This window comes from Podarcis raffonei, chromosome 17 (assembly GCF_027172205.1).
Source record: "Podarcis raffonei isolate rPodRaf1 chromosome 17, rPodRaf1.pri, whole genome shotgun sequence".
Taxonomy (NCBI): domain Eukaryota; kingdom Metazoa; phylum Chordata; class Lepidosauria; order Squamata; family Lacertidae; genus Podarcis; species Podarcis raffonei.
The window spans coordinates 15,895,826-15,912,033 of NC_070618.1; the positions used below are offsets into that span (position 1 = coordinate 15,895,826).

The 16,208-nt window shown below is 44.0% G+C and overlaps 1 protein-coding gene across 4 annotated transcripts in view; it reads left to right on the forward strand.

Moving 5' to 3' along the window:
- ECPAS (Ecm29 proteasome adaptor and scaffold) overlaps positions 1 to 12,845 on the forward strand; it is a 60,233-nt gene extending 47,388 nt beyond the window's left edge. For all 4 annotated transcript variants that reach the window (XM_053370367.1, XM_053370366.1, XM_053370369.1 and 1 more), the window contains 13 exons: positions 32 to 121; positions 852 to 918; positions 2,590 to 2,681; positions 2,795 to 2,861; positions 3,258 to 3,449; positions 3,725 to 3,933; positions 4,949 to 4,992; positions 5,099 to 5,291; positions 6,726 to 6,870; positions 8,015 to 8,120; positions 9,443 to 9,531; positions 11,013 to 11,084; positions 12,562 to 12,845. In XM_053370367.1, the coding sequence (XP_053226342.1) occupies positions 32 to 121; positions 852 to 918; positions 2,590 to 2,681; positions 2,795 to 2,861; positions 3,258 to 3,449; positions 3,725 to 3,933; positions 4,949 to 4,992; positions 5,099 to 5,291; positions 6,726 to 6,870; positions 8,015 to 8,120; positions 9,443 to 9,531; positions 11,013 to 11,084; positions 12,562 to 12,701 (1,506 nt within the window). In that variant the 3' untranslated portion in view covers positions 12,702 to 12,845. The remainder of the gene's footprint in view (positions 1 to 31; positions 122 to 851; positions 919 to 2,589; positions 2,682 to 2,794; positions 2,862 to 3,257; positions 3,450 to 3,724; positions 3,934 to 4,948; positions 4,993 to 5,098; positions 5,292 to 6,725; positions 6,871 to 8,014; positions 8,121 to 9,442; positions 9,532 to 11,012; positions 11,085 to 12,561) is intronic.
- The last annotated feature ends 3,363 nt before the right edge of the window (positions 12,846 to 16,208 follow it).

Here is a 16,208-nt window from a genome sequence, read left to right on the forward strand (position 1 = left end):
ATTTTCACCTTTTTATTTTTACTTCCTATAGTGCTTACAGTATTTGGATGTTTCTGTTCTGGGTGAATTGGTTCCCAGGCTGTGCGAACTGACCAGAAGTGGACTAGGCGTCGGCACCAAGGTATAATTATTTCTCTAGGAGGGTGTTTTGCAAGGAGGACAGAGATGGAAAACACAGACTAAATGGCCAGGAAAATATGTATTGTGTCTGCCATATATCTCTGTGACCGTTTGATCTTAAGATGCGATAATGAGCTGAGCCCTCAGGTGGGGCAGCAACTGTCGATGTGAAGAAAGGCACATGGACATGTGTACACGTGTGTGTGTGTGTGTGTGTGTGTGTGAGAGAGAGAGAGAGAGAGAGAGAGAGAGAGCAATCCAACCCCTCCATTGTGCATAGATTCTCCAAAGTTTCAGGTACCTTGGGTGAATATAGGAACTGCAAGTACCATTAGAATGAATGACTGTCCGCCCAATCCTACGCATATTTATTTCAAAATATATGTTCCGATGAATTCAGTGGGTCTTATTTCCAAGCAATTTATTTATTTAACAACATTTTGCATAAATAAGTTAATAAAGTAAACTGTAAACTGTAAAGTAACTGTAAACAAGTTAATAAAGAATATAATATGTGCGTTAAAATTGTCAATGAAAATTGGCTTCAAACCAAGTTTTTTAAAAAGCAAAATGAATGAAACCCAACAGTCAAAAGTATGCATTCTAAGCTGAAGGTAAATATTAAAATGCACATCAACTTCCCATGACTGGTACATGTGCATAGGCTTGTAACCTGTATCTCACCCAGCAGAGTAAGAGCATAACTGGATTTTGCTTTTCAATCTTTTCAGGGCGGTTGTGCTAGTGTGATTGTATCACTGACCACTCAGTGTCCTCAAGACTTGACACCGTATTCAGGTGGGTGTGCCCCCCCTCCCCCGCTTACACTTTGGTTGTTTTTTGTATTCCTTTGTTTCTTAACGAGAAGCACATTTCCTAATTATAGACACATTAGTCATCTGTGCTTGAATAATCTGGTTTTAACAAAGATGGCATTTAGGTTGGGATAGTGGGCAACTCTGCTGCTACTTGAAAGGTATGGTAGCTTGACTGTCACATTGGTATCAGGTGTCTTGACTGTTTCACTGCGTTCCTGGGAGATGTGAACGTTGAGTGCTGTAGTCTCTAATCTGTCCTCCTTCAGCAGTGTTAATAACAAGAGAGGCTTTGTCACAGCCTTTCCCTAAATCTTGTGCATGTGCCAAGGGAGATGGCAGTGAGCAGCTGAGATTCCTGAAGGGAGGGCTCTGCTGCAGCCTCAATTGTTTTGCATTGTGTGAAATGGGATTAAAGCAGGGGTCGGCAACCTAAGGCCCATGCGCCACAAGCGGCCCACAGGGGTCGTTTAACCGGCCCATGAGCCGCCCCCGAACGAAGCCACCCGCTCGGCGAGTCCCTGCGCGCTGTGCTATACCAGCGCGGTGTGGGGACTTTCTTTTGCTGTCCTGAAAGTCGCATCTACACAGATGCAGACACCGAAATTGCAGGCATGTGTGTGATCCAGCACACAGAGGAATCTCCACTGGAGTGAACTGGCCCAGGCAAGGTAAACCTTGCCAACACCTGGATTAAAGAGCCCTTTTGCCTGGGCTGCAGTTTATGTAGGACTGACTCAGTGAACAGAGAGTCGCCCTGGCCTTTCAGTCCTTCCCCATATTAAAAACATCACTGCAAACAAATAAAAATTATTAGAAAATAAATCACTGAAAACGAATGGTGTAAAAGTGTGATTGGGGAAAGGGATGCTTCTATAATATAGAACTAGCCAGCTCTTGTTTCTGCTTTGTGTGTTTTTATATTGAAGCATTTTAAATAAAAAGCAGTAAGCACTCTGTGGATTAGCCTAATGTAGGGACAGGGAATTTTTTGGGCTGCGTAAACCAGATCTTTACCTGGCCCCCACCCCAGTGGGCCGACTTTGGCAGCTGGGTGGCACAACCCAGCTGTCAATCACAAGGTGCCATTATGACATCACACGATCGGCAGGTGTCGGTCTCACCAACCGGTCAGTCCCTTATGCGGAGCTGATGGGAAGCGCCAAGCATTAAACTGGAAAAGTGCTTCTTCACCTGCCTATGAGCTGATGCAGTGGGGAGAGGGAGGGAAGGAAGAATGGAAGCTACTTCAGCTGACAGGCAGTTGGAGTGCACCTTGCTCCAGTCAAAGGAATGATCAGAAGCTCAATTTATTCCCTTGATTCTTCCTGTGAAGCCATAGCTGTACTTGGCAGACATATGATGCCACATATGCATTAGGAGTGGGGCGGATGAGCATGGTTTGCAGGGGAATGTGGGCCAAATTGGGGACTTTTGGTGGGCCCAGTTTGGACTACTGGCTGTAGATTCCCCACCCCCTAACCCGAAGAGTGCTATATTTGGAATAATGGTAATTTTAGCAAGGAAAGGGGCTAGCCCACAAAGAGCATAGGCTTAATTTAGGTTCTGGAACTCAGTTTGCCCCTTAATTCAAATGCAGAACTAAAACCGGTTGTCAAAGCTACCATTTTGGCTCATTGTCTTTTTCACGCAGGCAAGCTCATGAGCGCTTTGCTCAGTGGCCTAACTGATCGAAACACCGTGGTGCAAAAAACTTTTGCCTTTGCCATGGGACATCTAGTCCGGGTGAGTGGAGCTTTGGTTCCTTCTCAGTTTTATATTTTATTACTTCTGGGTTTTTTTGCGTTCAGATGTTCCAAAATGATTTGAGCCTTTCTAATTTTATTTCATTTAAAAAGACCTCACGGGACAGCAGCACTGACAAATTGCTGCAGAAGCTGAACAGTTGGTACATGGAGAAAGAAGGTATGTTTGTTTGTTTGTTTGTTTGTTTGTTTGTTTGTGTGTGTGCTTGCGTGCATGCATTTTAAACCTTGCCATTTCATGAGATGATAAATACCATGAGACAGGAAAAAATATGACTGTTCTATAACATAAAGATAATGCTGATATTCCTTCTGACCCATGCTCCTAAATCATCTTAAAATGAAACACGGAAGGAATGTACCTTTCTCTGATAAATTCAGCAAATGGTTGATGCTAGTGCCTGTCTCTTCATTGCTTCCATGATATAAGTTTTTTTTTAAATTAACTAGAAGTGCCATGCATCTATATTAATTTGTGCCCCTACCTAAGAGCAGACAACTCCTCTGTGAATTGAAAGCCAGGTGGCCACACCTATAACTTTGTTCTTTACTTCAGAACAAGTCTACAAAATGGCCTGTGCGTTAACCATCCATGCCATTGGGCGCTACAGCCCAGATGTACTGAAGAATCAAGCCAGACATGTCTTGCCCCTGGCCTTCCTGGGCATGCACGAGGTCCCCGAGGAAGAAAAAGGCGAGAAAGAAGAGGGCAACCTGTGGACTGAAGTCTGGCAGGAAAATGTGCCTGGTAAGTTGATCTAATGAGTTGTAATTGAATACGTTTAACCCCCTTGAGCTGCTATGAATGAAACAGAAAGGGCGGGATACAAATCCGAAAGTGCATACATTAATTTTAATAGTGAATGAACACAGTCCTCAGTTTTGGCCTCGGAGAATTCCTAAGTCACAAGATTTTTTCTCAGTAAAGATTAGAGCAGTTCTCATGAAGCTGTATGCTAAAGCTAACCTGGTTCTGCTGCTCTTTACTCACCCTGTGACTCTTGTGTGTGTTTTGAAACCTAGGTACCTACGGTGGCATAAGGCTTTATATGGAGGAATTGATAGCAATCACCCAGAAAGCTTTGCAGTCCCAGTCTTGGAAGATGAAAGCTCAAGGAGCAGCCAGCATGGCGTCCATTGCAAAGCAAACTGGCTCCCTGGTCCCTCCGCACTTGGGCATGGTGCTCTCTGCTCTGTTGCAAGGCCTGTCTGGGAGAACGTGGGCAGGGAAGGTAAGAAACGCATTTTAAGGGAGAAGGTGATTAGCCCCATACTTAAGTAGATGGGAATAAAATACACCACAAGCATTTGTATCTTCTTCTTCTTCCTTTTGCATGGATGCCTCTATTTGGATATTGCTGTCAAGCAAAGAAAAATTCTGATCTATAACGTGAAACTGGATGGGGCCTGAATATTGCTAGAGCTCAATCTTGCTTTGGCAAATCTCTTCTCTCTCTCTCTCCCTTGCTCTCTCCTCCCTGCTTTTTGCTGCTGCTGTTGACAGCCAGGTGTTGGTGTATGAAATGTACAAATCTGGTTGGCTACAAAGGATAATTATTGGGTGATGTGAGGGGGAGGCATTTTAAAAGTGCTTTGTAGCTAGGGCATGAATGAATTAGTATTTTTGTGGGCTGTATCACTTTTGCAGATGTTCACCTGTCTTTTTTCCATATTAATCTTTAATTTTTTTGTTTAAAAAAAGCCCACATGAAAAGTTGCATTTAAATACGTATTTCTGAGCTTATTTTATCTCAAGATAGGTATTTCTAAAGATAAGTTTTTCAGCTGAGGCATGTTTGAACATTCAAAGCAAGAAGTGTTAAAGTTAGTTTAGGAGGTGCTGATTAGGCCAGTCAGTTGGTATTGGAATTTCTTAAAGATCGGCTTGCTCAAACTTTGCTACTCATAACATTGTTCTGCAAACAGTGGTCCCTGGACCCTGTACTTGCCCATAGAACCATATTTTTCATGGCTTACAAAGAACCGTTGACAAGCAAAATAATATTGAGGCTCAAGACAGCCAGTATCCTTTTCTTTTATATTTTTAATGATATGGCTTGGTGGCCCAGTGTTAAAATGTGTTGGAAACTATGTTACTATTGTATGGATCATGGTATTTGAAAGTCTCTGCAATTTCTGCCCTATCCAGAGTAGGTAAGAACTCCTAAGTAACCACTTTCCCTGTGCACTTCAGAAATCCCCTGCTAAAAATTCTTCCCATTTCTTGTTTTGTGATAACCCTTTTAGGAGGAGTTACTGAAAGCTACTGCCAGTGTTGTCTGTTCATGCAGGTAAAAAAGTCCATCTTCTACTGGCTCTGAGCTTTATAAAGGTTGGCACTATTTAATAAGGTGGTCAAACAGCGACCAAATCTGTGTTTGCTGTTGGTATTTTCAGCACGGAGTTGCAGAAGTCTTTACCCAACCAGCCCAGCGTTGACGACATCCTCCAGGCCTTGCTGAAGGAGTGCCGGAAAGAGAACCTCAGGTACAAGATTGTGGCTCTCCGGTGCACAGCTGATGTGCTCAAGGCCACGCAGGAGAATCGGTTCAAGGAGCTGACAGACATCATCTTTCCAATAATAAAGAAGGTGAACTTTCAGTCCATGTTGCTTTTGAATAGCCCCCTAAGAATGAATAATACAGTACCACCCTTTGCCCATTGTATCAATCTCTGCAGACCATTCACATATATTCTCAGCATTCCTTACAACAACTCTGGAAGGTAGGCCAGTGATGTCATCCCCATATCGCAGATAGGGGATGAAGCTGAGAATTAGTTGGCTTGTCACCCGTTGGCTGAATCACCCATTGAGTTTGTGGCAGGACCAGGATTTTAACTGATGGCTTCCTATTTTGCTGCTCAGTCTCTTCATAACAATATGCTTTCTGCCGCTAGCACTGGCCGAGGGGGAAACCAGCAAATCTTAACCTTCTGCAGATTCTTTTCTTAAGTACGTTGTCCTTCTGTGAGACAATTACCGTATTTTTCGCCCTATAGGACGCACTTTTTCCCCTCCAAAAATGAAGGGGAAATGTGTGTGTGTCCTATGGGGTGAATGCAGGCTTTCACTGAAGCCTGGAGAGTGAGAGGGGTCGGTGCGCACCGACCCCTCTCACTCTCCAGGCTTCAGGAAGCTATCCGCAAGCCTTGGGAGACCGGCGGGAGTACCCGCCGGGCTCCCAAGGCTTGCGGACAGCAGCCTGCAGACCGAAACCTGGGGAGCGCTCCGCAGCGCACCCCGGGCTTCGGGCAGATGTCCGCAAGCCTTGGGAGCCCTGCGGGAGTTCCCGCGGGCTCCCAAGGCCTGCAGCCCGAAACCCGGGGAGCACAGCGGAGCGCACCCCGGGCTTTGGGCAGCTCTCTGCAAGCCTTGGGAGCCCGGTGGGAGTTCCCACCGGGCTCCCAAGGCTTGCGGATAGCAACCTGTTCTGGGGGCTGGGGTCGGGGGAAGCTCGGGCTTCCCCTGTTCTGGGGGCTGGGGTCGGGGGAAGCTCGGGCTTCCCCTGTTCTGGGGGCTGGGGTCGGGGGAAGCTCGGGCTTCCCCTGTTCTGGGGGCTGGGGTCGGGGGAAGCTCAGGCTTCCCCCGCCCCAGCCCCGTGCCTGGGGGGAAATAATTTTTTTTCTTTATTCCCCCCCCCCAAAAAAACCTAAGTGTGCCCTATGGGCCGGTGTGCCCTATAGGGCGAAAAATACGGTAAATGGAGCAGCACTCATTTTAATACATGGGCTGGAATGTCCAAACAACATCATAGAGTTGGAAGCGATCTTGGAGGTCCTTGTCTGCAACATCTTGCTCCGTGCAGGTTACTGGAGGCACCTGAAGCATCGCTGAGAAGTGGATGTCCAGCCTCTTCTTAAACACTTCCAGCAAAGGAGTGACCAGCAGCTCTCAAAGCAGCCTGTTCTAGTGTGGACCCAGATCATGCCCTTGGGAAGCCTTTCTTAATGCTATGCAAAAACTAACCTGCATATTTCTTGTCTCTCTTTCCTCCTCCAATCCTTTCCTCTGGTACCACTGCAGAACTGCCCTGAGAACATGGGGGCCAGTTCGCCACAGAACGACGATGAAGATGAGAACGAAAACGAGAAGGAGCTCCAGATGGAATCTCTTCTCTGTGCCTTTGAGAGTTTGGGCAAAGCGTGGCCCAGAAACCCAGAAACGCAACGTAGGTTTTTTTCTTACAAATATTTATACTAATTTTGTGCAAACTGCTTTTGAAAATCATCATCATCATCATCTCTATAACCATGTGGTCTACAAATCTTGTAAAATAAATATAAATAATTGAAAGGTTTAATCCCAAAAACTCAAGCGGTATTTCATCTTTTAAAAAAAAACCCTCTCCAAAAAGTCAGAGAATGAGAAGAAACTTGAGGACACTCTTTCAGAGTATTTATTGTTCTATTCGTTCAAATGGTTATTTTTTAAAAACCCCAGCTGCTTTGATATTTAGTGATTTCATTGTAGCATTATTTGTTGTATTGTTCCTTATTCATTTTGTTACCCCATTGAAAGGTGGGATAAATAAATATATTTAAAGAAATGGATAGACAGGAAAATGGTTCCCAAGCTATTTGATCAAGAGTGTTTTGCTATTTTTTGGCCCTGAGTACTGCAGTGGGGACAGTAAATAAGTACAATGCAAAAAAAATAAACGCAAAATATATTTACATTCATTGTAATAATAAAAGGTGTGAATATTGTTTGTGTTTAACGACATTCAGCAGGAGATAGTTAGAATCAGACACTTGTGTTTAATGCACAGAAGTCTGCCCCCACTCTAGATGACTGCCCTCTACACCTTTTAACCCAGGGAGGTTCAGGCAAACATCTGTACAAGGGTAATGTTGTAGTCCTGTCTAAATGTAATGAATGGAATAGTGATAAAGCAGAGTGCGTCTGCAAGTACTTTTGCAAAATATAGGAGGCAGCTTTGAAGGGGGGGGGACTTCCGGTGAGAATTAAGATCCGGCCTTGGCTGCTGTGTCCTAGTCTCTCTCCTCCTCCTCCCCCTCCCCGCCAACATAGCTTAATTGGCAGGTTGCTAGGATTGAACCCTACTTAGAAATGATGGCCTCTGACTTAGGGGGTCCTTGCTGCAGGTCCCACGGGGAGCATTATAAATGGAAGGAGGGGTGGCTGTGTTTTCTGCCATCTCAGCAGTCCAGTGTTTTAGGGGTCTAATGCCTTTGAACACCTGCTTTTTTAAAAACCCCTGGTGATAATGTGTCTAGAGGACAGGGGGAGAATGTAGTTGTTTGCCTTACCTTTGTCTTGATTCTCTTGAAAACCTTTTTTTTTTGCCCCAGGCTGCTATCAACAAGAGGTGTGCAAACTAATGTGCGAGCGACTGAAACTCAGTACGTGGAAAGTGCAGCTCGGGGTGCTCCAGGCTATGAAAGCTTATTTTCAAGGGTAATTTCCCTCCAGGTGCTGAACCTGCTGCTTCTCTGCCTTTTCCTCCGGTGACATTTTGTGCCTTCACGTGTGGTTGCGTCAAATCTCGCAAGCGCGCGATGTGCCTCCCTTTTGTGGGGGCTTATCTGCTGATGTGAACAGAGACAGCAAAGTGGTAACTTGCTTAAGTTGTGTTTTGCAAACACCCGGTGGGCCCTGCCGTCTGTACTGTGTCCACATTTGGGGAGGAGAAGGCTGCCTTCTATATCACGTCAGAGAAAAGTAGAGAAATGGGGGGACACTGTTTGGCCTAGATAAGTAGGATAAAGGTAAAGGGACCCCTGACCATTAGGTCCAGTCATGGCCGATTCTGGGTGTGCAGCGCTCATCTCGCTTTATTGGCCGAGGGAGCCAGCGTACAGCTTCCGGGTCATGTGGCCAGCATGACTAAGCAGCTTCTGGCGAACCAGAGCAGCGCATTGAAACGCTGTTTACCTTCCCACCGGAGCGGTACCTATTTACCTACTTGCACTTTGATGTGCTTTCGAACTGCAAGTTGGCAGGAGCAGGGACCGAGCAACGGGAGCTCACCCCGTCACGGGGATTCGAACCGCCGACCTTCTGATTTGCAAGTCCTAGGCTCTGTGGTTTAACCCACAGCGCCACCCGCATCCCAGATAAGTAGGATGCACCTTTGTAAATGATAAAAACCTTTCAGTGGGGCAGTGCGAATGATCAGCTTCAAAAGTGGTGGACGTTAAGCACCACTGTGATTTGGTCATCTGCAAACGGTGCTTCTCTCTGGGATCAGCTAATGTAGTACATTTCTCCTCTGCAATCCATGACTTGATTCCAGTGCAATGCTAAGTAACCATCAGTAAAAGGGCTTCCATTTGTGCAACAGAACCACTCCCCCTCTCCTTCCCCCATGTGGAAGCCCTGTTGTGCCCAGATCGACTTTGGGGGAGGGTTGGTGGGAAACACCCAGAATGGTATTTAGGGGGTACACAGGAAGAAAAGAGGAGAAAGTCCCTTGCATCAACAGGCATTCTTTTGCTGAAGGGACTGCTTTGGCTAAAAACCTATATGTGTCGTGGGCTTAAGCCCATAACCAGTCCTCTCTAGCTAGGACTAATGGGTGCAGGCTCTGCCGTTTGCAGACTTACCACTAGCCAAGACTCAGAGAGTTAAAAGGGAAACGATTTCCTGCCTCTTCCAGAGACGCTTCCCATGTTTCCTACAGTTATCTGTGATAGCCCTAAACTGGGCAGCTACTGTGCCAATATTGTCAGCAAGCTCCTTTTGACATAAGGCAACGGTGCTGTTCTTCCTTTGGGTAGGTTACTGTTGCTTGAAGCAGAACACTCAGATCCTGAGGCTTTGAGAAGAATACTGTTTGAAACTTGTTCCTCTATCACCCATTCTCTAGGTAAGTATCTTGTCAGCGGTGCACCAGGGAACCCATTTTAAAGCTTTAAATGACTAGCAGAAGAGAGTGGAGCCTTTTTTTAAAAAAATGATATTTATTCAAAGTTTCAAAGATACATAAGTATAAAAAGTAAAGAAGAAAATAATAATAATAATAAGAAGAAGAAAAAGTACAAAAAGAAAGAACAAGGAAAAAAAAGAATACAAATCCCATATTGCATTTTTCATTTGCTTGTTTCTTGGACCTCCTCACACCTCCCTTTTTGCATTCAAGCTTAGTTCTTTGTTTCAGCAAATTCTTCCCATATTTCTCAATTTTTATTTACATAATCTAACTTAACAGTCTATCTTATTTATTAACTCAACATATCCTTTCCATCTTTTGCTATATTCTATTGTTCAATTTACATTTATTTCTTTAACCTTATCTTGCCTTAAAAACCTTAAAGTTCAAATTTTAAGCCATATTTCTACGTAACTCCTTAACTCCTTTTTACTAAAGCCAATTGGTTCCATTCCAGCATAATCCCTAATATTTCATTAGTGTTACACTAATTCCAAAAAAAGGGACGTTATCCAACGTCCCTTCTTCCTGGTCTCGGATTGTGTCAGTCCTTTCTGGCCGAGAGTGGAGCCTTTTGTGCTTTTGGAATTTCTTGGATCCATCTGTATTGAACCTCTCTTGGAGACAGATGGAGGGGCTGTAGGAACTAAAGGATTGATGAATGACTAAAAGAGACTCCCCACTTCATATTTGTAGAGGGTGGTGGGACAGAGGTGGGGGTGGACCTTACTTTTTTCATCTTTGTTCTCAACAGAATCCTACTCGTGTGTGGGATTATAACATCAGAAGATATTAGAATTCTGCCCTTGTAGCCTTTTAGATATGGGAATAGGGAGGAGACTCATTTTTGAAAGCTCCATATTTTGCGGGGAGGGCAGTTGTGAACTTGTGGTGGGTAAGACAGATGTATTCCCATTAACTATATGAATCTGGGTCATTGCATTAAATCACATGAATAAATGCTGGGTTCTCATTTAACTTCTGACAAAAGTTCTTCCCTGGCAAACATTTTGTCGTTTCTTTGAACAATAACAATACAGTGGTACCTCGGGTTACAAACGCTTTGGGTTACAAACTCTGCTAACCCAGAAGCAGTACCTCGGGTTGAGAACTTTGCCCCAGGATGAGAATGGAAATGGCGCACCGGCGGCACGGAAGCAGCGGGAGGCCCCCATTAGTGAAAGCACGTCTCAGGTTAAGAACGGTTTCAGGTTAAGAACAGACCTCTGGAACCAATTAAGTTCGTAACCTGAGGTACCACTGTAAATCTGTACCAAAATTGGGGTTAGAAGAAATTAAGAAGTGCATGTTGCCCTGCAAGATGCTTAAAAGGTGTATGTGGCCCATATGCACCTCTGGCATGAAGTTACATTTCCCTCAGGTTATATTCACTCTTGACTTAATGTTTGCTCCCTCAGAGAATAGAAGCTACACCTCCATAAGAACTGAAGCCTTGTCAGTGATAGAAGTACTGCTCACAAAACTTGAAGGCAAGTTTTTTTCATGATTTTGGAAATGTTGATCAAGCAGGTTGTCTCTTAACTCCAGAAAGCTAAAGAATGCTGCAGTCCAGTTCTAGTCCAGACTGATTTTAAAGCAATAATTGGTATAGCTTTATTGGGGTGAGTACTCTGCTCTTTTTGCTTTGCAGGGTAGTTTTGGCAAGGCTGCTTCACAATTTGTGTTATGGAAGCTCGGTTTCTGTGCATGAACCGCATAAGAGTCACACCAGTTGTTTGTTTGACATAAACTTACCTGCTTGTATTTGCTTTATTGTGTATTTACTCATTTTTGTTGGGAGCCGGCCAGTGGCTAGGGCAACCATATGGGCATATAAACTGTTGTTGTTGTTGTTGTTGTTGATGATGATGATAATAATAATAATAATAATAATAATAATAATAATAATAAAAACAACTTTTTGATGTTTGAAAACCACATTTCGTAAAAAACAAACCAAGGAGCATCATTATGGGGATAAGGGGAAACCTAACAGAAGGCTTTGGAAAGGAGCTCAAGACACAGAAGTTCTGCCACCTCATAGAATCATAGAGTTGGAAGAGACCACAAGGGCCATCGAGTCCAACCCCCTGCCAAGGCTCCTGTAGTCATTTCTAGGCATTGTCTTGTATGGTTTGCAAAATGCCACTAGGATATGTTGGCAAATGCCTTTGCAGATAAAGGGTAGAATTGTTATTTTGGGGCTTGTATTCCTACAGTCCCTGTTTCCTGCTATGGAGCACTTTACATTGCCCATGTCTATGTATCTGCTTCTCAAAACAAAGCTGAACATCTTATTGGCTTCGTGTGTTTGGTAACATCAAAACTAAACCTCTGGTGTGTGTTCCATGTGTTGGGGCTGCCTTTGAAAGTTCCTGGTGCAGCAGCTGGACCCAGAAGGGCTGCATTTCCCATTAGCCGAACTTCCCTTTGGCTATTCTGGCTGGGGCAGATGGCAGTTGGAAGTCCACCATTGTTGGCTCCCGTTGGGTAAGCCAGCCACTGCATTAAGTTTAGGAACACCTTTCAAAGGCACCCCCACAAATAATGCACATGACTCGAGGGACCATATAGCCCCAGTCCTGAAGGAAGTTACACTGGTTACCAGTTAGTTTCCAGTCTCAATTCAGAGTGCTGCTTCTAAGTTTTCAAGCCATCAGCAATCTGGATATCTGAAGTAGCACTTCTCCCATGTTTGTCCATATTTATTTCTATATTATCCTTGATATCATCTGAAGGCTCTTCCACTGCCTGAAGATCAGTGGATGATTCCCAGGGCTGCCTTCTGACTTGTCGCTATCCAGAACCCATTGATGCTTCTTACTGTATTTTAACTAATCGTTTTATGACTTTTTGTTGTTGTTATAAGCCACTTTGAGAGCTATTTTTAATGGCTTGAAAAGCCCAGTAAGTGGGAATGCATGAAATAACATGATGATGTCCTTCTGCCTCCTTCTCCTTATGTAGAGTCCAGACAGTGGGGGAGCCTGAACACAGAAAGCAGAGAAGTCCTCATTGGCTCCTTAACAGCCCTGATGTTGGACAGCAGGCCAGAGCTACAAGAGAAAGCCACTTTGCTAAAGAAAACCTTAGAAAAACTCGATTGAATTGACAGCCAACCAAGTGCCATGCGAAACGAAACAAGCAAAAGCGAAAGCGCGCAGTGAGCTCTGAATACAGAGAGGGAACGTAAAGACGACTCTGTAGCATGCATCATTCCTTGGCTAAAATAAAGAACACCTTGAATTCTGTTCCCCATTAATTTTCTCCTCCTCCTCTCCCCCCCGCCCCGCAATTTTTTGTAACCATTTCAAGCAGTTTGGCTAGAATGAAAGCCTCGAGCGTATTAAAAAACAAACCAAAAGCACACAACCGTAAACCCAAGCTACGTAATGAATTTTTGGGAAATTGTCCCGGCCTGCGTGCAAATAAAGGAGGGGAAGAAGCACCTCATTTGAAAAATTAACACCAGCCAAAATCTTTGGTGTGTACCTGGAAATGATGTTTGTAAGAATTATCAAAAGGTGTTCATTGGAGCACTGGAGATCAAATACTCTGGCCTGTATCTTTCATGTGGAGTAATTATTACTTAGTGTTGTATTGCTAGGACTCTGGGTCTTTTTAGAACAAGGTAAGCTAATGCTAATATGGAGAGGTCCACCTTCTGTTGGTTTAGCCTGACTTCCCTTTTGGAATCCTGTTGATGTGTTCTGGTCCTCCTGGTCCGCATACTGCCACGTCATCCAATGTAAAAATGGAGCAATTGCACACTGGAAAGCACTTTAATTAGCTGTCTGGAAACAAGGGTGTACTTGGTTTTAAACAAGCAAAGAAGGAGCACTGCCCTTTCCCGAAATGAGTTTTGCATGACACTCAGTAATAGCAAAGCCCTTATCCAAAATAATGGTTTTCAAGAGTGCTCTGCATTTTCCATGAACTATCTCGTAGTAGGCTTCCTTTCCTCAGGTTTGTAACCCCCGTCTGGCTTTGAAAAACTGTACGTGTTTTAACATTATTAAGAAGGTGCAGTTAAATAACAGTGTTGTATCTGACACGGCATATTCTGGTTTATAAGAAAGTACTTTTGTTTTTCTGGGTAAGGCTTAACGTTGCATCCATTTAAGAGAGTGGAAACGCATTGTATTAAGCAGCCCCCTTTTCTGTAGTGGCAAAAGCATTTTTTGGGGGGGGGGGAGGGGGAAATGAAATTTGCTCCAATTTTAATAAAGGCTCCCTAGATGATGCAGTTAAAACGTTTTAGAACTTCACAATCATAATTTAAGGCTCATCGCCATACATCCACAGAATACCGTGTAGGAAATAACGTGTACTACCTGCTAACAGTTTTGTCGTGTGGTGTCCCTGCCCGTAAGATGTTTGTAGGATTTGTTTCACATGAAGATCTATATGCAGGTAGCATGTTAATTCCTACATGGAAGTGCCTTCTGCGTAGGAATTTTGCAACGTACAAAACTGACCACTGGTTCTGCTTGATTGGCACCCCCCACCCACCCAATTGCCCTGTGGCACCTTGGAGGGCTGCCTGACTCAGCCAGGATTACTTGGATGCATCAAGCCCCTTTCCAGGTGCCTTTGATCACGAACCATGGCATCTGCGTGGACTGCTCCCTCGCAGAGATACTTCATACATTTGGTGCATCCCGAGGTGCGGGGGGATAAGCTGTTTGTAAATTGGCCTTTTTAGGGAGGTTCAGGACGTTTGACAGAAAAAGGGGTGTGTGTTTAGGGCTGCTTCACATTTAATGGCCACCCAGAATTCCTGGGGTGGGGTTACATGCCTGTATCCTGAGGTTACAGGTTACCTCAAAATGGCGGCGAGAGGCATGTTCCTGATGTGCCACCACATTTTGAGGACTCCTGGCCATTGTTACGATCTCGCTCCGTGGAAGTCTACTGAGAAATTAATGACTGGTGTGTGTGTGTGTGTCTCATGTGTGTCGTCAGACTATTGTCTGTTGGTTAAAGGCCATTGTCTTCTACCTAGCACTGCCCCATAGCTAAGGAATAGTAAAGCTGGTCTAAAAGATTTTAATGTATTACGGAAAGCTGCTTGTTGTTTACGCTGAGTTTGAATTTGCCAAGCACATCTGTAAAACGGAATGTTTGTAGGCATAAGATCTTTGCATAACTTTTAACAAAATAGCCCATTTTGTCTCGCAGGAGCTCTCTCTCTCTCTTTTTGTATTACGCAGAAATGTCAAGTGTTGCTCTTTTTCTTTCTTTTTGCAACAGTCGTTTTGAGTGTTTTAATAGAACCTGTGACAACCATATATATATATATATATATATATATATATATATATATATATATACACGACATGTGCTAGGTCTCCGATATGACTCTTCAGCAACGGCTTCAGTATTTTGAGGTGGAATCTAAAAACTTGAGTTTGGAACAGCTGCTGTAATAAGTATTTCCAAATGGAAATTTATATTAACCGTACTGAATACTAAAATTCCAGAATAAGAACTACCTGGAATGTGCAAGTTTGGTGAATAGCTTCTCTGAATAGCTTTTTTTCTTCTAAATTTAGATTATGAACTTACCAAACAAACATGTGCCTCTATGAGAAACCTACCTGCAAAAAAAAAAAAAAAAAAGTTGACTTAGAGGTCAGATACCCGTCCCTCTTTTAAATTTGTTGACTTGATAGGAAAAAAGTGGCCTTTGGAGAGTTATGTTTTCCTCTGAAAACAATTGCACTATAAAACACTGTTGCCCAAATGTGGGCGCTTGTGCTGCTGTTTAATGCTGCTTTGTATACCTGGATTGAAGTGTGTAAATTTGACACTATAGCACCCGCTGAATTTACAAACTTGTTTTGTGTTTTAAAGATTTCTAATGTTGCAAGAAAAAGGTCTCCATTAAATTCACTACATTCATTTTCTGTATCTGGATGTCAAGTTATGTAAGTGGATTGACCAAAAGAAACCTCCCCACCAAAAGGGTAACATTAAAATAAAGGCACATGACCTCCTCTTGGATAGAACTGGTAATTCTGTTGGCGGTGGAGGGTGTACAGATTGGGCTATCTGCTCCCGTTTGCTCTTGAGACAGGGCTATGCAAATCCATCAGGAGGAAACCCGTCCCCATAGCAGCCCTCCCTGCTACTTGGAGAGTCACATGACCTTTGGGGAGGCCATGGTTTCCTGTGGGATGAAAAATTTCCCTTCCATTCCAATCATGCGTAGGAGCTGGCCTTTCATTCTCTCTGCAAGTCAAAATCACCAATGACATACAGTGGTACCTTGGGCTACATACGCTTCAGGTTACATACGCTTCAGGTTATAGACTCCAATAACCCAGAAATAGTACCTCGGGTTAAGAACTTTGCTTCAGGATGTGCACAGAAATCGGGCAGCAGTGACGCAGCGGCAGCAGGAGGCCCCATTAGCTAAAGTGGTACCTCAGGTTTAGAACAGTTTCAGGTTAAGAACAGACCTCCGGAATGAACTAAGGGCCTTCTCGGTAGTGGCGCCCGCCCTGTGGAATGCCCTCCCATCAGATGTCAAAGAGTTAAATAATTACTTGACATTCAGAAGACATCTTAAGGCAGCCCTGTTCAGGGAAGTTTTTAATATGTAACGCCGT